The following is a 24,332-nucleotide window of genomic DNA, read 5'->3' as shown; positions in this document are numbered from 1 at the left end:
AATGCGGCCAAGATGTTTTTGTTTTTATTTGTCCAGAAAATTGGCGCAAGCGTCATACTCGCTCCACTAGGTTTCCCGATCCTCACATCCAATTTCTGTTTTTGGATATCCCAGACCTCGAGCCCCTTCCCCGTCCACGAGTTGATTGCAAGCTTCTTCGAATCCGTCGAGAATCGAATTGCGCCCACCCAATCAACGGTCTTGAATGGACCGGCCACCAGTTTGCCGGTCTCCAGGTTCCATATCCGCGTTGTCGAATCATCTGACCCACTCGCCAGCAGCTTGCTGTCCGCGGAGATATCAATGCACTGGATGCTCTTTGAGTGGCTTTCGAATGTTTTCACAATCCCCGTCGCAACCTCACAGGCTTTCAGCTCCCCGGTTTCGTGATCTCCACCAGCTGTAACAACCCATCGACTATCTTTTGATACCGCCACTTCATATACCCCCTTCTTGCAAACACCCCGCGCTTCCTCAAGCTCCTTACCCGCCTTCAGATCCCATTGCCGAGCGGTCTTATCATCAGATCCGCTGATCATTCGCTGGCCATCAGGAAAGTAGGATATGGATCGAATCCACTTCTCATGACCCTTCAAGGTTGTTGCCGGTGCCAGAATCGATTCGGTGGCGGCAGCCTTCGTCGATGTGGAAGCCATGGCTGCGTCTCCGCAAGTGGTAGTCAAGTTCGGGAAAGGTAGTCGTTGTATGTGTTCCCCAGTGAGGTCTCCTGGCGTCAATGTGCTTTGTGACTGACGTGAACAGCGATTCAAAGATGGGTCCTCTGGTAAAGCAAAACATCAGTTCATTTGCGCTGGAAGTTCAGAGGAGATTTTCGTGCACCGAAAGGTTAGCGCTTTAGCAGCGAAGAACTTTGAGAGTGATGGATTGTCGAATGTAAGTGCAGTTGTTGGCCTTGGGCGCCGCCTTGCATATATCTATTTATATGCCCTTACACCGCCAAGTGTCGGTAAGGCCCGAACCGAGGTAGTGAGAAACATATACATAATACATAGCAACACGGTAAATACTGGTTCGATTGCAGCCTTGCCACATAAATAATAAATTTAACCTACATAGGGTACACATGCGGTGTCTATGAAAGGTTTTATCCCGATCCTGGCCAATGACTTGGTTACAGCTTAAAATCCGTCCAAATTAGGGCCAGTACACACCCTTTGCGGTGCATATATGGGACATATCAAGTTGAGTCATGTGGAGCAGTCGAAAATCAGACCCTGTGATAGACCTGTGACCCAGCTGGCAGTAACATCTAAGCGACCTGTATGGCTGATCCTCACACCTTTGCGCATACGCCGCACCAGCCACTTCCATGAAAGCACTAACAGGTGGACTATCTAGATCATAGTCTGGGCAGGGAAAAGTGTCTTGGCGCCGTTGGCGGCAGCATCACGCTGACTCGGAAGTGTAACACAATGGTATCATTGGCACAGTAAGTAGTACACACAATGCACACTAATTTTTAATCGACATATACATATCAGCGCACGCAAACTGTCCTAGAGTTAATCGGCAGCAAGAAGAGGAGAAGGGTAAAAGAGCGCCGTATGCCTGACAAATTCAGCCCATATCTCACCGAGCAGGATCGCGACAGACTGATCACTTCCATCAATATCGCTCGGCCGTCCCAGCCACTCCTTAATAAATGTCCCCTCCACAGGAACTCGAGGATCCCACATCGGCCACTTGCCTCTGGGAAATAAAGGGTATGCTGCGACGAACGTGAGCCAAAAGGCGTCACGTCCCCATGTCCATAGTTGAGACCTGGAATCAACTTCAGCCACCAACCATTCTTCGATCTCTTTCGATAGCGCGGCCCATTCCTTCGAATCAGTGTAGTTGAAGATTCCTCGAAGTGGGAGGAATGGAATAGTGACGTCCTCTTGGAAGGGAAGAAGGTCGTTGTGAGCTTGACTGGGAGTTGACTGCGCGAGGTGAGATCCACAATTATTCAGCGACAAATTCAGAACTCACATCGTCTATTAAGAATGGTGAACTCGGACGGGTGGAGCAAAAATCCACTGATATGGTTTCCATGACTGGAGAGGTAAATTCTCCATATTCTTCGGCAATGGAAACTGAAATATGGATAGGCTATCACATGATAATGAGTAAGTGTATTGACGCTGGACGGCAACAACAAGTACTCACGATATCCCCTTGAACTGTCTGTCTTGGAAGCCTACCCGAAAAACACATCGTAAGGAGGACGCGCTGCCATGGCCCATTGTCGGAATCAAAATGAACCTCTGGACTGATAACGGTTGAAAAGTGGGTGACTCCGTTGGCCATTGTGAAGAGTTGACGAAGATCAAAGTTGTAGGGATATTGTGTCGTGGGACTTCAGACTTGTTGATTTCGAAAGTGGAAAAGTCACGTGACACACCTGAGCGCTTCAGGGACTTGCAGTTTCAAGACTCACTGGCAAGAGCATTGAGTCGCCATTCGAGAATATCAGTTTGGCATGACGCTAAATAATGAAGACCTTGTCGATGGCATTAGTGCGTTTTCTTTTATCTTGATCTATGAACTTTCTACTGACGTGGTGCTGCAGTCCTTCAATATTCCGGTGATAGTACTCGAAAGCGCGTCCAATGCATGGTGTGCCCTCTCAAGGATGGCGAATATCGTACGATGGAGCTTCGCCACGTGTCAAAACACGCGGAACAAGGGATTCACAGCCGTTATGCTCGAAGGAAAAGTTCCGAGCAGCGCCGAAAAGTTGTTGAGGCTCACACAGATGATTTCGTTGGCGCCGATAATCACTTTGACACCGACGCCTCTCTGATGGACATGGATTCCTATGATGTACCAGCTGCTGATGTGCCATCAGGTGCCCCACCATCCACGGCACCTGTGCCAGTGGCAGATAACAGCCATTCCAAGTCCGAGCTTGGATTTTCTGAGCTGGTGAACAAACTGATCGGTGATCGCTCGTTCGGATTCGACGAGGGTCCTTTGGACTTGTTCGCAGAAGTAGAGGCAATCATCGCTTCGGGAGAAGTACCCTTCTCAATGCCACTTGCCCCGATCAACGACGAGCAAGAACTTTCTGACGACAGCGCACCCAATTTTGGCATCGAGCTTCCTGGTGAGTGACTTAATGATTAATTCTGCATTGATACTCAATCATGCTGCCAGATGATATTTATGAAAGAACGAAAATCCAGGACACTGTCTCGCTGGACAACCCAACGTACCCCTGGCCATCAAAAGCGGTACGTTTTTCTTTGCGTTAGTAAGATTGTAGCGCTCAAACCACCATCAAGCATTTCGTGACCTCTCTCCTTTTCGGCTCTCCGTGGTTGCCATTCTCCGATGCCCAGAAGAGGGCAGTCCTCAGTTGGGCGCGAGAGCTCGGTGCTCGAGACGTCCCGTCCCTTGGCGCCATCAAGAAATCCCATAAATATCTGGATGCGCTTGTCGGTGATCCGACAGAGAAGGTGACAGCGTGTTCTGGGAATGTCTTTTTTATTAACGATGTTGCGAAATCAATCGCAAAGGTATATCTAACGTGTTTTGTATGTGAAAGCAACTCTAACATCACAGTTTAGGACTACGCAAATCCGCTGACGCGTTTTGCGATGGAAGACTATCCAGAAGATAGCGGCGCGGGAATGTCTCAAGTTTTTAATGGCAAAAAGATGTTGCTTGATCTGCCCTCGCCGCCTGCGGCTCGGGTGAACGGAATAATTTACTTCACAGGTGAACTATTACAAGACGATTCTGGAGGGTATTTCATACCGGAACGCTTCTTTCATGCCTCGCTGCCCGCAGATTCGAGTGACGGAGACTCTGAACCGTGCGAGCAGTCAGAAGGTAAGGCCTTATATGCGCTCGGGCGGGTGGTTGAAAGAACAGATGTACGTTTCCTTTCTGCACACCTATCTAGATATACGAAGTCCTCACGATCTTAGGCCGGATTTATCGTCAACGAGGAACGCGAGATTATTCCGACGCACATGTTCATGCGGTCATTTGAAGAGATCGCTGCAAATCGAGGCGAGCTCGATTGTGGCCTTACGCGTGAGTTGATTTACATTCATTGCATCAGTGGCTTGACTACTCACACAATGCAACAGCTTCGTCGGTCAAATATGCCTCACTCTCCCCGAATCCATTGCGCGAGAAGTCTAATGGCCGGATGGTCCACACAGTTCCCCTCCTCATTTGTATGGACGACGTTTCCGGCAATGTTTCCAAGCAGTGGAATAAACACCATGCTATTTACATGTCGAATGCAAACTTACCACGCGAGATGCTCGAAAAAGAGTTCTTCGTACGATTTGTCACATCTTCACCGCACGCCGCTCCAATGGAACTGATGCGGGCCATGAAGGACTCTATATGGTATGTTGTTTCCTCAATCTGTTGAAGCCGAAGTTCACTCATTCTGCAGTAATGCTGCTGAATCCGGCATCATTGCGTGGGATTGTAAATACGAGGAAGAGGTTTTCTTGATTCCATATGGGCTTTTCCTCGCTGGAGACAACCCCATGCAAGCGGAGGAATGTAGCCACGCCGGCTTAAATTGTAACTATTTTTGTAGGACTTGCGAGGTTGGTGGGACGAAAGATTATAAGGCATCTGCCGTTGGGTATAGCAGCCTTTTCACGGTAGGAATATATTTGAACTACATTCTAATAGCTAATGTTGTGCTTGCAGCCAGGCAATTTACGAACCCCCGAAAATACGATGACGGAGATCCAACAACAGTTCGAGATCGTGTTGAAGTCAGGAGCCTCGGAGAAGCTCAAGAACTCAGTCTCGTCAACTGGTGTTCGCGATTCCGCTTCCAGTTCGATCCTCAATACGTTAGTGGAACTCGGAAAGAAGCTTCGAAAGCGCGCAGCTGGCACCCAAGCAATGCCTGAAGCTGAAGTCGCAGCGGTCCTCGAGAAAGAGTTTGTAGAACTTTTACAAGGTGACAAGCTCGACAACGTTATCAACCCATTGTTGGGGATGGAAGGTTAGTTTAGTACTCTAGTGATTCTGAACTCTCGTTCACACATTCAGCAGGCCTCAATATGCACATGGACACTCCGACAGAAATTCTGCACACAATACTCCTCGGCATCGTCAAATATTTTTGGGGCCAAACTGTATTTTTGCTTGATAAGGCAAAGCTCATGGGCATGTTTCAGATCCGTCTCGAGTCCGTCGATACTGACGGACTCAATGCTCCGTGCTTGAACGCAGACTACGTCTGCCATTACAAAGGTAGTTTGATAGGGAAACATTTCAAAAGTTTGGCGCAAGTGATGCCGTTTTTGATTTATGATCTCATCCCATCGACTGTTCTCAACGCATGGACCGTGATAGGCGAACTGGTCGTACTCGTCTGGCACACAAATATTGTGAATACAGAAGTTTATCTTGTATGTATAATCAGAATATTCAATGACTTTGGTTCTCATCCTTTTCTAGGCCAACTTATCTCGAACGATTCAAGATTTTCTAAACGTCACAGCGCAGTGCGCGCCCAGCATCATTATAAGCAAGCCCAAATTTCATTTTTTGACTCACCTTCCAGCATATATTCGACGTTTTGGGCCAGCGGTCATATTTTCGACTGAACGGTACGAATCCTTCAACCACGTCTTTCGTTTGTCGTGTGTGTACAGTAATCGCCAAGCGCCAAGCCGCGATACTTGCCGTATTTTCGCTCATCAAGATGCCATCAAGCACATCGTCACTGGCGGGTATTGGTATGATGACAAGGCCTCGAGGTGGGTACGAGGAGGAGCACAAATTCTAGGGTATCTTGATGAACACCCAGAGCAAGCACAATTGCTCGGGTTGTCAGCCTTCAATTGCCGCGCTCCAATACCTGGTAAATCTAGCCCACCATGCTCACTTTATCACTGAATTTTTTCGCATAGGTTCTGGTAAAGTTCAGACTACTCTCGGCGCTAATGGAAAAATGGCAAGAGATGGCGCAATGGCCTGGAAAGAAACTCGTTGCTGGAAGATCCTAAAGACCGTGCAGCCCGGTGTTGTCTACCATCAAGGCAAATCAGTTGTAGCACGGGAAGGGGATGTCGCACATCTGAACAGCCATGTGATCTTCCGCCGAGATTCAGATGGACAGGTGAGCAATTTCCTCACTGCACGACTCTTGATTAAAACAGCGATATTCTTAGACGTGTGTTGGACGCGTTTGCGAAATCCTTTTATCATTCGAGAATCCCAACACCGTTGTTCACGTTGGACTCCAGATCTTTTCGTTTGCGGACACTTTACATCATTCCGTCCATCTACCCTGTCTGAATCTGACCGATGACGAGGTTGTCACAACGGCGGCGGTAAGTTTGATATCCTATGGATATGTACACTGTTTCTGACCTTTGCACTGTAGAATATTATATGCGTTATCAATCTCCAGCACAACTGTCTTGATTCACAGTGTACAGATACCCTCCAGCAACCTGTGCGCCAAGAACGGCTTGAAACACGTCGTACGAAACCTATCATTCAGCACAAGTCGACCCCACACTACTTCATCAACGCCTATTCGATTCATCATTACGATCATATCCACCTTGTAATCCCTGAGGCGCTCCGTGAATCACCCCTGAGAGTCACGAACGTGGCAGAGGTTCGGCAAATGGCTGTACAGCATATGCAGCAAAAGAAGGCTTCGAAAAAAGCCGGTGACACTGACCACGCAGAAAACGATATCGGGGTCCCTCTGGTGGCAGCTCCCGTCTTCGATCGGGCCCCTCCCAAGCCAAGGATGACTGCAAAATCAAAGGCAAATGCAACCGCTTCCGGCACACGAAGGAAGGCAGCAACGTCGAAGATTGGTCAAGCTACCGCTGGACCCTCTAGTCAGCTTTCATCTACTCAGCAAGATTCGATGGTTCACGTTTTAGATCGCCAAAATCAAGCCCAACTTGCGCTACCACCAGGATTCCCTCCCCCCCAATACTACCACCCTCCTCTGCACCATTCAGAACTTCCGCCGCCACAGTTATATGATCCGCCGCCACCAGCTCTGTATCTTTATCCAGGGGGTTCACACCAACGTCACGAGGGTATAGAAAGGTTGTATACCGGTAAGTCCTTCGTCATTACTATAGCATCACATATCTAACTATGCCCAGGCTACAATATGTACCCAAATCAACCCGGGCCGCATCTGCAGCAGCAGCAACAACAACAGCAGCAACAGCACTTGCACTCCCATCCACACCCCCACCCGCAACAACAGCAGCAGCAGCAGCAGCAGCAACAGCACTTCCACCCCCACCCGCAACAGCAACAGCAGCAACAGCAGCAACAGCAACAGCGCTTCCACCCCCACCCGCAACAGCAACAGCAGCAGCAACAGCAACAGCGCTTCCACCCCCACCCACAACAGCAACAGCAGCAGCAGCAGCAGCAGCAGCAGCAGCAACAGCAACAGCAACAGCGCTTGCACTTCCATCCACACCCCCACCCGCAACAGCAGCAGCACCTGTACTCCCATCCACACCCCCACCCGCAACATTAGTATTTTATCTGCTGTTTTTCGTCGACCTGCACCACAGCGGCAGCAACACCAACAGCAGCAACATCGCGCAGTTCACCAGACCAAGCTGCACTCCACCACCATCGCAGTTCCTCTCTGGTAACGAAATTCCACTCCTCCGTCTCAATCACGGCTCCTCTCTGGTGTCTGTCACCAACCCCCACTGCAGCAGCAGCACGGGTCTCACCGGACAACGCTGTACTCCTCTGTCACGATCGCACAAGAACTTTATCTTTCAGGGCAAGCCACATGAGAGCCAGTAGGCTTTTACTCGCTCGCTGTGGAAGAACATTCTCTCCAAACACGCGCAGCTTCACTCTGTCATTTTTGTTAACCTGCAGGAGATGGTGCACCAATAGACTTGGGAGACTTTGGGGTTTGTGGGGGAGCCGTTGTTAGAGGGACGCTCCAGAAAGGTCACCTCACAATGCTCCCGCTGCTCCAGGCCAAGGCGGGCCCTGACGGTTTGTGTTCGTGCGATACCATTCATTCATTTCCCTGCCGCTTTGCTGCCTCGAGAAAATACTGCTCACAAATGTACTCTGTATTTATAATGGTAATTTGGACACCATCCCCTCTCTCTGTGTGTCTGCAGCACTGTCTGATTTGTCTTGACGCATGACGGTCGAAAATTCCCTTGCCGGGTCAATTGAATTGAATTAACGTAAACTCAATTAAGAGGTTTGAACGTTAACGTTTGAACCGATGTGCAGACAACTTCTCCACAGGCTGTAGAGAATATGTTGGGTCTTGCTGGCCTAGGCTAGTTCGACCCTAAAGGGTCTCTGCTCTAGGCTCAGTGCTCAAGGAGAGAGAAACAGACAAGGAAACAAGACAAAAGGACAGGGGACTTTCAGACTGATACTGGTACTAGGTCAAAACTTCATTGGATTATGTCAGCAGTAAGAGTACCAACATAAAGTAAGTAAAACATCAATTGTGAGGCCAGAGAAAGAATGTTTGGTACACCGACACGCAGCATTGTTTGTTGTGCTCCTTCACTCACTGGCAGACTGTCTGTGATGATCTCACATCATCCTGTGCGTACTCGAGCCTCCAAGGGCGGGAGACCACAAACTAGGCAGACAACAGCAAATGGTCTACTCACACCTGGCGACCCCCTGCTTGGTCGAGGCAGGAGTATGTCAGCCAGCGACAGAGGATCTCGACCACCCAGTAATATCGGTCGCGCACGCTCACCTCTAGGAGGTCACCAGCCATTGGTCCCGACAAGTGCTCATTCAGTTTTCCAAACTCCCGGCATTTCACGTGCGCCATCGGACGATGGTTCCTTTGACGAGCCTATAACTGCTGGTGTGCGTCGCAAAAGGGTGGATTCTACTGGTCAGGGTTACTCGGCAACTCTTACACCTCGCAGCACAAAACGACTCAAAGTCTACGCAAACAAAGTTGCAGAGGAGGTTGGTGTTCCAAACACCAGTCTACATGAGTTCATTGATGTGGGTGTTTTTTTAACTTACTGTAGACGTAAATGATTTAGTGCCCCTTCAGTGTGGAGGGATATACCAGATGCTCATCAGGATTGCAGCCCTTGTGCTCAAGAATGACGTTGACGAGAAACTGAAATTGCTCGCTAATCTGAAAGAGTTACTGAACTCTAAGGATTTCAAGGTATTATTTGCCGTCTCTGTCGTATGTACACTTCGTTAGTCTGACTTATCATTCAATGTAGTCTGCACTTCAAAACCGTCTGACCGCGTGCATGCTTTCGCCCAACCTCACTGCGTATGTGACAGACACACACCCACAGATCTTGGTAGGTTCTTTATGAATGAATTTGAAATGAACTGACGCCGCGGCAGAAATTTATCAAGGAGCACCAAGAAGTATTCAAGGTTCCAGAGGCACTGTTCGAGGACGTGCAGCTCAGCACACTTTTTGCCAAGATTGTCAGCGACTCTCTCTCTACAATCCGTGGCAACATGAAATCTAAGGTGTGCAGCGCAATTACAATGACGAAATTTTCTGACAATGAGATTGGTCAGTTGACTGTGTCTATTGCTAAGCGCACTAGTATCACAGACATCGCAAGGTCCCTCGCTCATGGCTGTATTGAGGTTGATGCGGCTCATTGGAACAGGCTCGCATTTTTGGTACGTTTTTCTTACATCGAATGTCATATAGATAATAACCTCTTGAGACTACCTAGCGGCGCTGCTTGCGTGTCTACCTAATCGGCATCGGCGACTATAAGATTGTCTCCCTGAAGTCTCTTTACTCCCCCCTGCTTATACCTTCTCTCCCAAAGGAAATCCGCGAAAAAATTGGACCGCAGCTTGGCATTGATATCGACGAGATAGAGCAAAGCATGCTCGCTTCAGAAGAGGACGGCGACAGCACTGGCCCCTTGCCAGACATCACTGCCGATGCAGATGAAGCCGGTGATAGCCATGGCGAGAATGAGAACGTTGACGTGGATGTGGATTACGACAGAGACGACAGAGACTTTGAGCTCGATGCGGGCGACACTGGGGACGTTGACAGGGATGGTTCGGTTGTCGAGGAGAAATCTGACCTCTACACAGTGGGAAAATTTTGGAATTTCGTCGACTCCTCACTCACAAGCGCCCGCAACGCTGCGAAGGAGCAAGCGATGCAAGACAATGGTTCATCGTATGAGAAAGCATATAGCAAGTAGGTTTTTTGTTTTCGTGCCTTGCGCTTTGTCACTGACTAGCACAAAGCATCCTTGTGCAATATCTACAGCAGGATCTTTCCGATTTTCCTGGAAATACCAAAGTTCCAGTGCTCCTGTCCACCAACCGCCCCCAGTGGCAATTGACTATTCAGAACCACCTTCTTTGGAACCACGTTTAACGCTCGTTTATACTCCACTGCTTGTGCATACTGCACGTAAACTGGTGTTTCTACACTATAATCACAATATAATCGTGCCTGTACTATATACCTATCCACCGTAATGCAATGTTTTGTGTGGCTCGTTCCATTTATTGCGTGCTTAATTCTCCAAACATTCAGAGTGCCAATAAAATCTGAGGATAGTGCACAGGTATCATCCATGTATATATTATATATCTGAGAATTGATGCATGTCAGAGGTATCGAGCATATGTATACACGACATATGGAAGCCAATCCATGTGACAGGTATGAACCAGATGTCTGTGCCAGGCGTGGTACAATATATATTCAGAGCCCGTCATTGCCAACCTGTGTAACAGGTATGAACCAGATGTCTGTGCCAGGCGTGGTACAAGATATATTCAGAACCCGTCATTTACCACATAGACTAAAGCTCGGGTAGCCGACATATTTTGGGTGTCTTGGAGATGCGTCTCGGTGGTTGTTAGCATGTCTCTCAAACCCCGCACATTCTCGCTTCGCTAAGGCTATAATATATTTGTCTCCAATAGGTGGTGAGAAAGTCATATGACCAAGGTGGCGGCAATGTGCGGCACAGCCTACCATTTTTGGGACTGTACTACAGGTTTTCGGCGGTCGGTAGTGTACACGGCCCTCCGCAAGGGCACCTGTGCATTGTGCCATGCATCGCTTCTCAGCTCACAGCCATGACCAAATTTACAATCAGTGCCAACACGTCAATCTACAGGCATTCAACGTTCAACTTTCATCGTTGCTCGCTTATAGGTTTCGTTTTACCCGCGTGAACGTTTACAGAAACCACTTTTCTTTATCCCATCACATCAAGCTGTTCTGACCAAATATCTTATGAATTCACGTCACTTTCGATTTTTCATCGACGCTGATATCAAGCACTTATTCATAGGATTCAAGATCACCATTTCCATACATCTGCTTGTTGAAAACTGGAGGCATGGGAATAAAAATGCAACGTCTAAACCGTCGCCATATATCATGAAACAGGACAGTGAAATTAAGTAGCCAGCCCAGGTGTCGATAACAGTAACTGACGCCCTGGTGGTCGGAGACGCGCAGACTGCGAGAACGTGTCCGTGTCGTACATGGTGTGGCATGTACATCTCTACCAGGTGCTGGGGAGTTCGATTCGGTGTCCTGTGCAATTCCATCGACATCCCACTCCAATAGCATCAGAACGACAGCCTGAGGCGTGCGCTACCACCTGAATACATTGTATTAGAGCATGATTTAAATTATAATTCAGCGTGAAATTGATGAGAAAACGAGAAGCACAGCGATGATTGAGAAGAACGGGCCTCCGCATCCTGAATAACAGCGGGACTGCCTATTCGCCAGAGAAGACTGGCACAACCTTGCTCTGCGCTCAATACCCACCAATGAATAAGAACATACCATTAGCCCACACCTTGAAAAACAAGGTCACACTTTGGTCCACTCACCAGAGAAGACTTGCTCTGCACTCAACACGCCAACGGTAGGTCTAGCGAGATAGCTGTGCTATCTTTTTCGCAAGGACACAGCTAACTCGTGGAAAGATCAGTATTGGCCTTGTCACGAACCTGAAGGGCAAGGGGTACACCAGCCAGCATACACAATGGAAGGCACAACAGTCTGAGATGCATCAGGTTCTCTGCGTCCGTTGATGAACGATATCTGAATTATTTGCTGCGTTCGAAGCCGCAACGCGTTGCGATCTGTGAGTAGTCCTCACGTTGATAGTGAGCGTGATCTTTGTAGATACTCGACTCACCCGAGAGTGTATTGCCTGCTGCAGTCGATTCGAATCATTTGTTCATTCGCGCTGGAAGTTCAGATGAGGTTGAATAAATACTGAATACGAGCCAGGTGGAGATAATAGATTGCGCGTGATAAATGGTATGGCATGTCACTGTCGCTGGCGAACTGCATTAGGTTTCTGAATACTATCAAACGCCTAATTCAACACCACCGCCAGAACAGCCTGAGGCGTGCACAATTAATAACGATTTAGAATGAATGTGATGCGAATTGTACTTATTAGCAACTGATCAGCGTATGAATTGGTGCGGAATGTGCATCGCTGGCGCTGGCGAGTTGGGTTGGGTTGCCTGTGTACCTAACTCACCAGCGCCAGAATGACAGCATGAGACGTGCCCGATCACCTGGTTGCATTTAATGTTAGCTTTTGGTTTGCAATGAGATGTAACGTGTACTTATCATCAACTGAGCAGCGTCGGCAGGCAGGCAAAGTGGAAATTGTTCGGGGTCATCATGAAAGCAGCACTCGAGCGTGCTTAAAGCAAAGTCTTTCCATTACCAAAAAACCGCCTCATACGAACACCCTGATCAGACTCACAGTCAGCATAGAATCGCACAATCTCGCCCATCTGACCTTGAACGCCATGATGGTTCATAACCTCCTGAGACACTGGCAACAGCACAGCGGCTAGAAAAGACACAACGTTTGCATAGGTGTGTTCAAGGCCCAGCAATGATTTAAAACATCACTGCGGTAGAACGCCTCGATGAAAACGAGAAGCGTGAGTTACACGTCAATGTAATTGAAGTGGGCGTCCGTGTCTCATGCAAAGCAACAGCACTGGCGAGTTGAGTGTGATCATTGTATATAGCTCAGAAACGATACCTGCAGCAACTGACCATGTTCAGAATGAGCTGGGTACGCGAGCACCCAAACACGTATTCCCCAACAGCTACAGCTATTCAAAACGAAGCGTGGACTTAGGAGCGAAATATGTGTCGGCGAATGAAGTCTGTAGTGAGAAGTAAGTCTGGAACACCACAAGGATAAAAGAGAAACGATTGAACAGCCTGAGGGACGCCGTGGTGACCAGAGGGACAAGCACCTCCATCCATAAGTTGACATTATCTTACCCGTCTGATCTTGGACCATACTTGAAAGCTCATAGGTTATAAGTACGGGGAGAACGACGGAGAGAGAAAAAACTTGACACACCATCAATACCGCAATGTGGAAGAGTTGCTCTGAAAAATTAAATCAAAGCGTGAGAGCCGAAACGGGTGTTCTGCCAGTGTGAGCAAGAAAAGTACGTACCTTGTCGAATTTTCAAGTTCCTTGAACGAGTGTACGCGAGGAAAGGTAGGTTAGATTTAAAATATAAGAGATGGACGCAACACCTGCAATGTTTAAGCATGAAAAAGAGGCGGATGGACGTGTACTCGTTTTGAATGATTCCAAGTTACCGCGTATGGTTGTGCGGCGACAAGCCATGTTTGTTTGTCGTTGTTGACATGCCGTGACTCGAAGATTCTGCAGTTTTTTGAGTTCAACCGAGCCAGTGAGCGCTATAGCTAGCTTCCAGACATCGAAGTTCATACTTTAAAATTCGATCAGGCTTCATCTGACGCTCATCTGTACATGCCCACTCCCTCTACTTCCCACGCGGATTCGCCCATTCCTGCTTTACCCATTCTGACCCTAACCTGGAGGTAAGAGACTCTCCCATTTTATAGCTATGATATGACTTCTGAATCGTTACACACTCTGTCTCTCAGATCTCAAACCACGTACACATATACACCCTCGTCCCCCTCCACATCATCTGCGTTTCTCTACCACTGACATTCCTCACGCTCACCACTTTTTTCGGTGCTCGATCTGAGCATTGCGCCTAGCACTAGGAAATTGGTGAGTATTGTAATTTATTCGCATGTCGCCAGTCGGTCCCGTTTTCGAGTGCGGTGGAGTCGGTTGTCGGGTTGTGCGCTTTGAGAGCTAGTGTAAAAACCCTTGTAATGGGTATGTGTTTTGAATACAATGCACATCATTCTCCACCCACCTTGACCTTGCGTGCGCTTAGAAATCTGCCATACGCGGGACGGAAACATGTCGGCTGATGTGGTCCCTCTATGCTGCGCTTGTCTATGTCTCACTGGAAATATAACGCGTTCATCCATCATAGGAATGCCCAAGCATACGTCGGGCAGGCCCCTACACAAATTTAGTCCAAGTCAAGGACCAGCACTGACCAACATCCCGCGGGTACGCAGCGATCTCACATGGGACTACATCTGCGAGGCGATGCATGAGGTTAAGTTACCAGTCGCGCTTGACTTCATAGTATGGTTCTTACCTCGAACTTCGTTTGCATGGTCCCTTGTCGTGATCTCCCATGTTCCACTTCACGCAGACGGAGATCACGTGCCAGACTATTACGCAGGGTTCTCATTCAAGAGCACGATGACGAAGTGTCATGTGATAGAGAAGAGAGGTATGGAGATCTCATTCTACTATGCGTGGACCTGCTCCTGGCCATCTGAAGACGCGATGCAAGTTAGACGCGTTGGAGAGACGCACCCTTCTATTGGTGGTTGGACGGCCATATCATTCGGTGGTGTCATAAGCACGCAATCTCCTGTTCAATATATTTATATTGATAAATCCTGTCGATTAGATTTCGTGTATACGATTTTTGGAAGCAATCAATATCCAGCAGCATACAAAAAAAATCATGTCCGTATACACGAAGAACATGCTCAGCCAAAGGGCAAAGGAATCTGAATATTGAGATCCAGCGCGTCGTGTTCAATGTTTGTTCACCAATACCTTATTCTGCTCTTCACGACGGTCACCCTAGTCGGCCGTCACCGCAGCCTCGTGGGGGATTATCCGGGCATGTTGGCCATTGTCAAATCTGGTCGGTGGAAGCATTCCTTTGTATGACACCAGGCTGTGCTCACTATGCCGCTTAGTATGGGCAAAAGGTGTGGACAATCATACGAAAAAGGAAGTGATATGTCGGAGACGCTTTGGAACGTCCACCAAACACCAAAGTGTGACATACATCTAGTCGGGGTTCCAACAGCTTAAATACTGCTACCTGCGTCCCTCTACTTCTCTTCAACATCCATCGCACTTTCCTTGCAAACATCTGCCACATAACTTGTGCATTGCGAGTTACTCTTGTACACTTTCTCCACCTTCTATCGCTCATCTTGTCCTACCACAGTATAAGGCCTGGCGCCATCAACATTACATCTCTCAAGCATTCTATCATTAACTATGGACCACTACGCGACTCAAATGAGCCAAAGTTCCATCCCAGGCCCGTCCCAAGACGAGCCTCAGCCGCAACCCCAACGTGCCGAACCTGTGCCATTCGATATGTATGCCGATCCATCTCAGTACGCTCCACCTGGGCCGGCTCCCACAGCGCACGGAATGGAGACCGCAGTGGTTGATGCTGGTATGGGACAATATGGACAGCCCCCCCTCATGCCGGATATGACGGGGCATGTAGCCGTTCCTCCATTCGCAGCGCATTTCCCCCAGCCTCAGATGGCCCCAGGGCCATTGTACTACCATCCTCCATTTGCACCCTATTTCCCCCAGCCTCAGATGGCCCCAGAGCCATTGTACAACCCCTTCATCCCTCCTCCGTTCGTACCCTGTTTCCCCCAGCCTCAGATGGCCCCAGGGCCATTGCACGACCCCTCCATCCCACCTCCAAATGTACCCTGTTTCCCCCAGCCTCAGATGGCCCCAGGGCCATTGCACGACCCCTCCATCCCACCTCCAAATGTACCCTGTTTCCCCCAGCCTCAGATGGCCCCAGGGCCATTGCACGACCCCTCCATCCCACCTCCAAATGTACCCTGTTTCCCCCAGTCTCAGATGGCCCCAGGGCCATTGCACGACCCCTCCATCCCTCCGTTTCAACCCTTTTTCCCCCAGATGATCCCAGGGCCATTGTACAACCCCTTCATCGCTCCTCCGTTTGTACCCTATTTCCCCCAGCCTCAGATGATGCCTGGGCCATCGCACCACCCCTCCGCCCCTCCTCCTTTTGGATATTTACCCCAGCTTTCAGAAATATCGGGCGCGGGACGCAAGACTCTTACTGTACCTCCCAATGTGCAACTGATCGTACAGCACGGCATTGTCCGGTACAAATGCCTTCTTCCGCAGTGTAAAAAGTGGGGTACAATGCCAAGACCAAGCATGCTGAAGCATATCACTTCGAAAATGCACACTGGGGACGACGGTCAGTTTAAATGCGAATACTGTGACAAGGAGTAAGTGCCACGCGTCTCTTAAGTGCGAATGTGAAGCTGATACATTGATTCTAGCTTAAGTCGCTCGGACTCTTTGAATCGTCATTACAAGTCTTGTTCCAAAAGACCTAAAGGACCTGGTGATTCGACCTGAAGTTCGAACGAGTCGTCGCAAGATTGATTTATCATATGGTTTCGATTGGAACAAGGTTCCAGATATCTCCCTCGGACAAGATCATCGGGCAAGCGTGCATCATCTCATCATTTGGACTGCATAATTCATCGTTCATGGACTACACATTACTTTATCTATCATTTATATTTCTCTGCCGTATCCGCCTGCGGGCATCCTTCATTCATTGTGTTTCTTTGTGTATCGTTATATCGCGCGGTCGTATCTGTAGCACCCTCCACTCATTATTTTGCTCTGTCGTATCTGCGGCATCACCTCACTCATTACATCTCACACCATACTTATGCATGAACACATCAATGCTATCACTTTCTTTGACCTTGTAACAAAATTGTCTGAACACAAGGAATTCCAATGCAATTCATACCGCAAAGAAACTAGGGCGACCGTGCATCCATAGTGGGCCCGCTAGACTTGTATGAAACATTAACGTGTTTATATGGATCACAGTACTAGCGCTTCCACAGGTTTTCTTACGAGAATCGCCGCCACTTCATCCTGATGTACATCTGGATCTATGCGACTATGATACGTGATGACGGGATGACGGAGTCGGAGAACGCCAGGCTTCTGTACAGTACTGTCTGTCTGGAAGTACCTCTGCATGCAAGGCACGCAAACGAACTCAGAAATATACTCGTTATACTGTACTGTAATGATGATGACGATCTACGGTCCCGCCGATCACTGAAATCGGACTTTCATGCAAATCCCTGATCGGAGGTATTTACTAGAATGATGAGAACGGCATTAATCCCAAGGTGAGAGATGACAAGCAAGGTCGCGATGTATTGTGTATCGTCCTACGACCCTGGAATGTGTGAGTTATGCACTGTAATAGCTACAAGGTAACTGCGTAATGTGAAAAAAAACGTGCAGAAAGAAGTTTGAATCATCAGTTGGCGGGGAATCAAACTAAGTTGAATACATCTACATTGAGCCAACTGCTACTGTGAGCCCCAGCATGGCTGCTAGTTGTTGCAGCGTCCCGGCGGGGGATGTCAATACGCTCCAAGCGCCATCAAGGAGGCGTCCTCAGTCTGCCATGAGACCAGCACGAATAATAGCAAAGAAACGCTTGCACCAATGCACGTCTGGGAGCGAATCGTTGTCAGGTGATTCGGTGTCCTGAGGCGCCCCAGGCTGCTAACTAGAAGGATGCCGTGTATCGTTGACTTTCCTGTATTCTGGTAATTTCGCAGCAGCAAGATTCTGTAAGGGACCGATCAGCAAAAGGGAAGGAGAAGCGAGAAGATCTGCGTTACTTTGACTTTCCGCCCGGCTGCGACTTGAACAACTTGTGGTTCATGGCTGGATCTGGACCTATGGAAGGAAAGGCCCTGTCGCAGGAACTGCGCGACTCTGTTCGAGCGGGGGGGTGGAGAACTTATTTCAAACTAGATAGGACTTAGTGATGGATTGCGAGTTGATTCAAAACGAAGACAAACATGATCGAACTGAGTTGGGGCCTGCGCTGAAGTCGAGTGGGTGGGAGGCAGGGGCGACGTAGCAGGGAACTGTGGGAAATGCGTGAGTAAACTATGAAAGAAATGAGATAAAGAGATGAACATCCCATGGATCGCGAGGCTGACCATGTCGTACTGCGTTTGTGCTAGGAGCGAAATGAAATAATTTGCGAACATGGCGAAGGAACGTGGGTTGATGGTGGTCTATTCTATGCGAAGGCCTTTGATGCCTTGGAGGGTATGATATGACAGTGATATCAGTCTTCAAGGGAAGGTGAGTTCACAGAAGATAGATTCATGACGCTGGCAAGTGCTTACTTTGGGGAGGATAGACTGTATTTCCGGTATAGCAAGCAGAGAGGACATAGTGTTGCATATGTAAATATTGGGATCACCTCCGGTCGTGAAAGCTAGTTGAAGTGAGTCTTGTGAGGGCATGAGTAATTTGACATCTGCAACGTCGAAGGAGGCAAGGAGTTGGCGGGACTCAAAGGCCCAAAGCTTGATGGTGTTGTCGTCACTGGCACTGGCGAGGAGGGCGCCATCAAATAAAAGTGCTAGGCTGGTGACAAGCTTTGTGTGCCCTTTGAAGGGAGTTCTGACAGTCTCCAACGTCGATGCGTTGAATTCGTAAATTGACTTGGCATCAAGATCTTTGGTGAAGGTGAATGCGGCCAAGATAGTTTTGTTTGTGTTTGTCCAGAATATTGGCGCATACGTCATATTCCCTCCACCAAATTTCCCGATCCTCGCATCCAATTTCTGTTTTTGGAAATCCCAGACCTCAAGCCCCTTCCCCACAGTCGACTCGAGTGCGAGCTTCTTCGAATCCGTTGAGAATCGAACTCCGCCCACCCGATCAACAGTCTTGAATGGACCGGCCACGAGTTTGCCAGTCTCCAAGTTCTATATCCGCACTAGTACTGTCCAATCCATGGCCCCACTCGCCAGCAGCTTGCTGTCTGCGGAGATATCAATGCACTCGATCCTCTGTGAGCGCCCTTCGAATGTGTTTACAATCCCTGTCTCAACCTCACAGGCTTTCAACTCCCCGATCCTGTAATCTTCACAGTGACCACCAGTAACAAACCATCGACCATCCCTTGATACCGCCACTGCCCATACCTCCTTCAAGTTGCAAACACCCCGCGCTTCCTTAATCTCCTTTCCTGACTGCAAGTCCCATTGCCGAGTGGTTTCCTCCAAAGATCCACTGATCATTCGCTGGCCGTCAGGAAAGTAGGCTATGCGTGTACGATTCACGCCTATGCCACGCTCCGACGTCATTGTCGGTTCCAGGATCATATTGATGTCTAAACCGAACTGCTTCGTCGATGTAGAAGCCATGGTTGTGTCTCCGCGAGCGAAATTCCACTCAAGTAGCCAAGACATCCTTTGTATGCGTGCGTTCGAAGCAGCTGCGGTGAGCTGTCCTCGTGCGCTGTGAGCCTGATGGCTTATAAGGATTTTTATTATGACAGCGCTTACCCTGCTGAAGCCGATGGTCAGTTAAAGAGGCTAGTAAAGAGAAAGAGCGAGGAAATCTCGAATGTGAGCACAGCAGTCTTCCTTGCTTATATCCTAACGCGCTTTTGCATAGCAGTGCACATCTATTCATAATTCAACTTTGCTTCGCCTTGCTTTTCACTCACAGGCTCACAACCATTGCCGATGTTCCTGTGTTAGAACGTCAATTTCTATTTCCCACCAGCCAGTCCCTTAAATCGCGTCGGTATCATGATAGAGATAGCTAAAACGTTACATGTGTAGCATTCAATCGATTTCCTAGCCCTTTTTGATTTCGACGCTAGTGGCCGATTTCCCTTGTTCCATCATCTCAACCGTCCTCAAGTCCATGCTCACCCGATCCTTTCCCTTCACAGACCCACGCACGCACCATTGCAGATGTGCATGGGGACGATTATCCCGTACTCCCTACCAGCCCGCATCGCGGGTGATGTCCGCATCGATATCTAATTCAGTCACATTCATTGACTTGTAACTTCACACGTCCGACGCGATTGCAAGTATTCTCGCACGGTGTGGACAAGGAGGCGTGGAAAGGCCGGAAAGTTGTGTGTATACCACATCAGTCCCCGGAGGTTCAAATCTCGATATCTCCAGGTGTAAGTCGTCGCGTAAGGATATCGTGGCTCCTCGTCATATGAGGCTGCCTCGTAGGACGTATTGTCCCAGTCTCTGCACACCCACATCGATCCTTTTCTCTCGAGCTTGCCCTGGATGTCATAACATCAACAGACCTCTCCCTGCCGCTCGAATAAGCCTACAAGGCCCGTCACAAACCCACGCACTGGATGTTATTCTCCCTTCCAGCAGATTTGTAAAGGCAGGAATTGGATCCACGAACTGCTCACCATCGCACCAACTGACCTGCTGTGGCGCCAAGTGAAGGTCGAGCCAGCCTGCTGATCACGACCTCTTCTGCTCAACTGCCAACGTACTGAACTTTATGCGAGACATGACTGTCAGATATTTTTCTAGCAAAGTCCCGGTCAGATCTGTCACTCATGGTTACTACGAAGCCAGCAAGAGGAGCTACTAAGAGTACAACTCATCGTTTGCGATCGTGATCATGCCTGTATCTGATTGATATGTGGATTGTTTCTATGACCCTTTTTGAATCAAAGTACCCTTCCACCTAGGATTGTGCCAGGATTCAGGCCTTCTAGCGCGAACAGAAGGAAATTGGCAGATTAGCTAGAGGTAAACCATTGCGAGCGAGTCGATGTTCACCATGACTGTTCTACGACTCCGTATGCAAATGATATCTACAAGATCATCGTCGCGCATGATCTAAATGATCGATTGTTTTGGGAATTCAATGAACGTAGATGGGCGCATATACGCTCCTCGACTGCTTTTCGTGATTCTGGTGTAGGCTTTCCATATGAATTGGCAACATTTCAAAGTTGTGAGGAACTCGCGGATATGATATCGCACAGGTCGTCTGGGGACAAGCCCTCGAGTCTGCCAGAGAGGAGGGTATGTAGCTGCTGATTCGTTCTACACAAAACTATAATAGTCAGAGAGAAGTGAGAAACAGAGCACAGAAAACCTACACATCTATAAGACTCGACCGCGCTGGACTCAATCAGACCGAATATGCGAGTCCCATATTCCGCGTGTGCCATTGATACAGGGACGATAAATGATCCAAATGAAACGATATGTACATAAACTACAAACTATTGTACATTGCAAAATGCCTGGGGAATGTAAACAGACCACTCTAGAAGCAGAAACACGACCGGGCCGCTTCCATGCTCCTCTGAGCTAACTGTGACCACGAGCCGTATCACGGTTGCTACTTTTCGCGCCATCCTGACGGGGTATGTCGAGACGCTCCAAGCGCCATCAAGGAGGCATCCTCAGTCCATGAGACCAGCACGAGTGATAGCAGAAGAATCCCTTGAACCAATGCACGTCTGGGAGTGAATCGTTAGTCCACCGAAGATAGGTTCATGATGCTGGCAAGTGCTTACTTTGGGGAGGATAGACTGTATTTCCGGTATAGAAAGCAGAGAGGACATAGTGTTGCAAATGTAGATTTCGGGACTACCGTACTTCGTGAAAGCTAGTTGAAGTGAGTCTGGTGAGGATATGAGGAGTTCGACACCGGGAATGTCGAAGGAGGCAAGAAGTTGGCGGGACTCGAAGGCCCAAAGCTTGATGGTGTTGTCATAGGAAGCACTGGCGAGGAGGGCGCCGTCAAATAAAAGTGCAAATCTACTGATCGAGTTGGTGTGCCCTTTGAAGGGAGTTCCGACCGTCTCCAACGTTGATGCGTTGAATTCATAGATCGTATTGGCTTCGGGAATTGTATTGTCTTCCGGGATGAAGCTGAATGCGGCCAAGATGTTTCTGTTATTGTTTGTCCAGAAAATTGGCGCAAGCGTGCCGGGCCCCCAACAAAATTTCCCTTTCCTCACATCCAAGTTCTGATTTTCAATATCCCAGACCTCAAAGCACGTCCCTGAATTGATTGCGAGCTTCTTCGAATCTGTCGAGAATCGAACGCCCGCCCAGTCACCACTCTTGAATGGACCGGCCACGAGTTTGCCCGTCTCCAAGTCCCATATCTGCGCTGTATTATCAGATGACCCGCTCGCCAGAAGCTTGCTGTCCCCGGATATATCGATGGAGATGATCTTCGACGAGTGCCCTTTGAATGTCTTCACGATCCCCGTCTCTACCTCACAGGCCTTCAGCTCTCCAATTGCGTAATGTCCACCACCAGTCACAACCCATCGACCATCTCCTGATACCGCAACTGCCAATACCCATTCCTCATAAACACCCCGCGCTTCCTCAATCTCCTTGCCCGACTGCAAGTCCCATTGCCGAGCATTTTGATCCCGAGATCCGCTTATCATTCGTTGCCCGTCAGGAAAGTAGGATATGGATGCAACACCCACGTCATCTTCCGACGTCCTTGCAGGTTTCAGGATCATATCGATGTCTAAACCGAACTGCTTCGTCGATGCGGAAGCCATGGTTGTGTCTCTGCGAGCGAAATTGCAGTCAAGTAGCCTTAGGATGTGTGCGTTCGAAGGAACTGCGGCGAGCTGTCCTCCATGCGCTGTGAGCCTGATGGCTGATAAGGATTTTTATTATGACAGCGCTTACCCTGCTGAAGCCGATGGTCAGTTGAAGAGGCTAGTGAAGAGAAGAGCGATGAAATCTTGAATGTGAGCACAGCAGTCTTCCTTGCTTATACCCTAATGCGCTTTTGCATGGCAGTGCACATCTATTCATAATTCAGCTTTGCTTCTCCTTCCTTTTCACTCACAGCCTCATAGCCATTGCCGATGCTCCCGTGTTAGAGCGTCAATTTCAATTTCCCACCAGCCAGTCCCTTAAATGGCTAAGTATCATGGCAGAGATAGCCAAAACGTTGTATGAGTAGCATTCACTTGATTTCCTAGCCCTTCATTGCGGCGACGCTAGTGGCATGGATCTTATGTGCTAGGTTCTACAATATCGTATTTCTTGTGCTGGTGCGAATACCACGAGGCGCGCTTCCGTGCTAATCAGGGTTCAGAGTGCTCAACTTTTGGCTTGCTCGACGGTAATAAGGTAGTTCTGATTTACTATAACTACAGGGTGGATTTCTAACACTAGCACGGACACCACGAGGGGACCCTCCATGCTTTGCAGAAGTCAATCCCAGAGGCTGCGCCCCCTTCGTCCCAGAACCCGCGATGTATTCTGGTTGCCGGTCTGGACCTTGGCCAATTACAAATTCGATTTCACTCTCGATGCTTTCGGTCTCGCTGGTTTCTTCGGTGGCGAGGAAGCTGTCACTGCCATGGCTACTGTATATCCGTCCAAGGGTTGAAAATGGCTTGGCTGGTACAACTCCTCCGGCAGTTATACTATAGCCAAGGAGTTCGGCAGGATATGCAGGTCAAAATTATGGGAAATTCGTTTTCCTGGGCCTGATGATGATTCAGCGGTTGCATTTGGGATGAACCTGAATACATCGCATCACGCTCAGGCTCTGTCATGCAACAGACGGGGTACCTTCTAATGCGGGAGACAGATGAAATGCCACAACATATACTTCACTCCCGAGCGACAAGACGCAAACGAATATTTGTTGTTGTCGTCCCTGAAATATCTGGTGTCTCAATGACCCTGTTGTCGACGACCGCGAGTCTATCAGTTATTACTTTCCCATGCGAGCCATGCGCACGAGCATTCCGGTACAAGCCATGCGCATGAGCACCCACCACGCCATCCATGCCAGTGTCCCTATCCTGGTCAGTTTCAGCACATGCATCCTTTCCGCCTTAGTCACCCCTCGAGGTGCAATTTCTGCTACAGCTCATCCTCCTCATTCCCCAGGGATCGCTGTTCGGTCAGATCATGTTTCTCACCTCATTCGTCGCAACTTGGGTACACGACTGCTTCCTCTAGTCCCTGGATAAAGAGAAAATACAACGGCAACTGTTTTGTGACACTATTGGACTTCATTGGAACGCCATGGTCAGTTACCAAGCTGGCACTCGAATCGGCATGACTGCATTAGCATGCTTCGTTCTTTACGAAGGTTTACTAAGACCTCTCAGACCTCTGGAGAATTATGCAGGAGTTTTTGCCTATCAACACGTCAGTGTGGCAGAGGTGGAGGGAGCAAGTGGTGGCTCAGGTCGGGAGAGAAGAGGACGGAGTGAATGTTCTTCGATCTGCAAATGTTGATATGTCAGGGCTTAGCGGCGACGAC

The 24,332-nt window shown here is 48.8% G+C and overlaps 6 protein-coding genes across 6 annotated transcripts; 4 read left to right on the top strand and 2 right to left on the bottom strand.

Moving 5' to 3' along the window:
- Positions 1-1,523: 1,523 nt before the first annotated feature.
- Positions 1,524-2,310, bottom strand: DEU56DRAFT_910081 (uncharacterized protein; the record flags this gene model as incomplete). Its single annotated transcript, XM_041357148.1, has 3 exons — positions 1,524-1,943; positions 1,993-2,112; positions 2,170-2,310. The coding sequence occupies 3 exons, from the start codon at positions 2,308-2,310 to the stop codon at positions 1,524-1,526; spliced, it is 681 nt and encodes a 226-aa protein (XP_041211140.1).
- An 830-nt stretch (positions 2,311-3,140) lies between these two features.
- Positions 3,141-6,697, top strand: DEU56DRAFT_708851 (uncharacterized protein; the record flags this gene model as incomplete). The annotated part of the gene is made up of 12 exons (XM_041347465.1): positions 3,141-3,236; positions 3,288-3,521; positions 3,573-3,881; positions 3,936-4,044; positions 4,101-4,368; positions 4,418-4,634; positions 4,684-4,987; positions 5,035-5,396; positions 5,446-5,851; positions 5,913-6,109; positions 6,162-6,323; positions 6,377-6,697. Coding segments are annotated over 12 exons (2,985 nt in total), but the record flags the coding sequence as incomplete, so codon positions are not given.
- A 1,976-nt stretch (positions 6,698-8,673) lies between these two features.
- DEU56DRAFT_910079 (uncharacterized protein) lies at positions 8,674-10,369 on the top strand (the record flags this gene model as incomplete). The annotated part of the gene is made up of 7 exons (XM_041357147.1): positions 8,674-8,991; positions 9,044-9,163; positions 9,225-9,308; positions 9,355-9,486; positions 9,538-9,645; positions 9,702-10,186; positions 10,237-10,369. 7 exons carry the CDS (start codon positions 8,674-8,676, stop codon positions 10,367-10,369), a joined length of 1,380 nt encoding a protein of 459 aa, XP_041211138.1.
- A 3,343-nt stretch (positions 10,370-13,712) lies between these two features.
- Positions 13,713-15,183, top strand: DEU56DRAFT_182093 (uncharacterized protein). Its single transcript, XM_041344951.1, has 5 exons — positions 13,713-13,861; positions 13,928-14,171; positions 14,233-14,763; positions 14,827-15,069; positions 15,125-15,183. Exons 2-4 carry the CDS (start codon positions 14,168-14,170, stop codon positions 14,931-14,933), a joined length of 642 nt encoding a protein of 213 aa, XP_041211137.1. The 5' UTR covers positions 13,713-13,861; positions 13,928-14,167; the 3' UTR covers positions 14,934-15,069; positions 15,125-15,183.
- Positions 15,184-15,434: 251 nt separating this feature from the next.
- On the top strand, positions 15,435-16,942 carry DEU56DRAFT_978846 (uncharacterized protein; the record flags this gene model as incomplete). Its single annotated transcript, XM_041359721.1, has 2 exons — positions 15,435-16,447; positions 16,502-16,942. The coding sequence occupies 2 exons, from the start codon at positions 15,435-15,437 to the stop codon at positions 16,578-16,580; spliced, it is 1,092 nt and encodes a 363-aa protein (XP_041211136.1). The 3' UTR covers positions 16,581-16,942.
- A 6,190-nt stretch (positions 16,943-23,132) lies between these two features.
- On the bottom strand, positions 23,133-24,325 carry DEU56DRAFT_899807 (uncharacterized protein; the record flags this gene model as incomplete). Its single annotated transcript, XM_041356498.1, has 2 exons — positions 23,779-24,325; positions 23,133-23,481 (listed from the first exon to the last, which is right to left on the bottom strand). The coding sequence occupies exons 1-2, from the start codon at positions 23,886-23,888 to the stop codon at positions 23,133-23,135; spliced, it is 459 nt and encodes a 152-aa protein (XP_041211135.1). The 5' UTR covers positions 23,889-24,325.
- Between the last annotated feature and the right edge of the window lie 7 nt (positions 24,326-24,332).

The sequence above is a fragment of the Suillus clintonianus genome (assembly GCF_016758775.1).
Source record: "Suillus clintonianus strain FC179 chromosome Unknown DEU56scaffold_17, whole genome shotgun sequence".
In the NCBI taxonomy this organism is placed as follows: Eukaryota; Fungi; Basidiomycota; class Agaricomycetes; order Boletales; family Suillaceae; genus Suillus; species Suillus clintonianus.
This window is presented reverse-complemented; position numbering and strand designations above follow the sequence as displayed.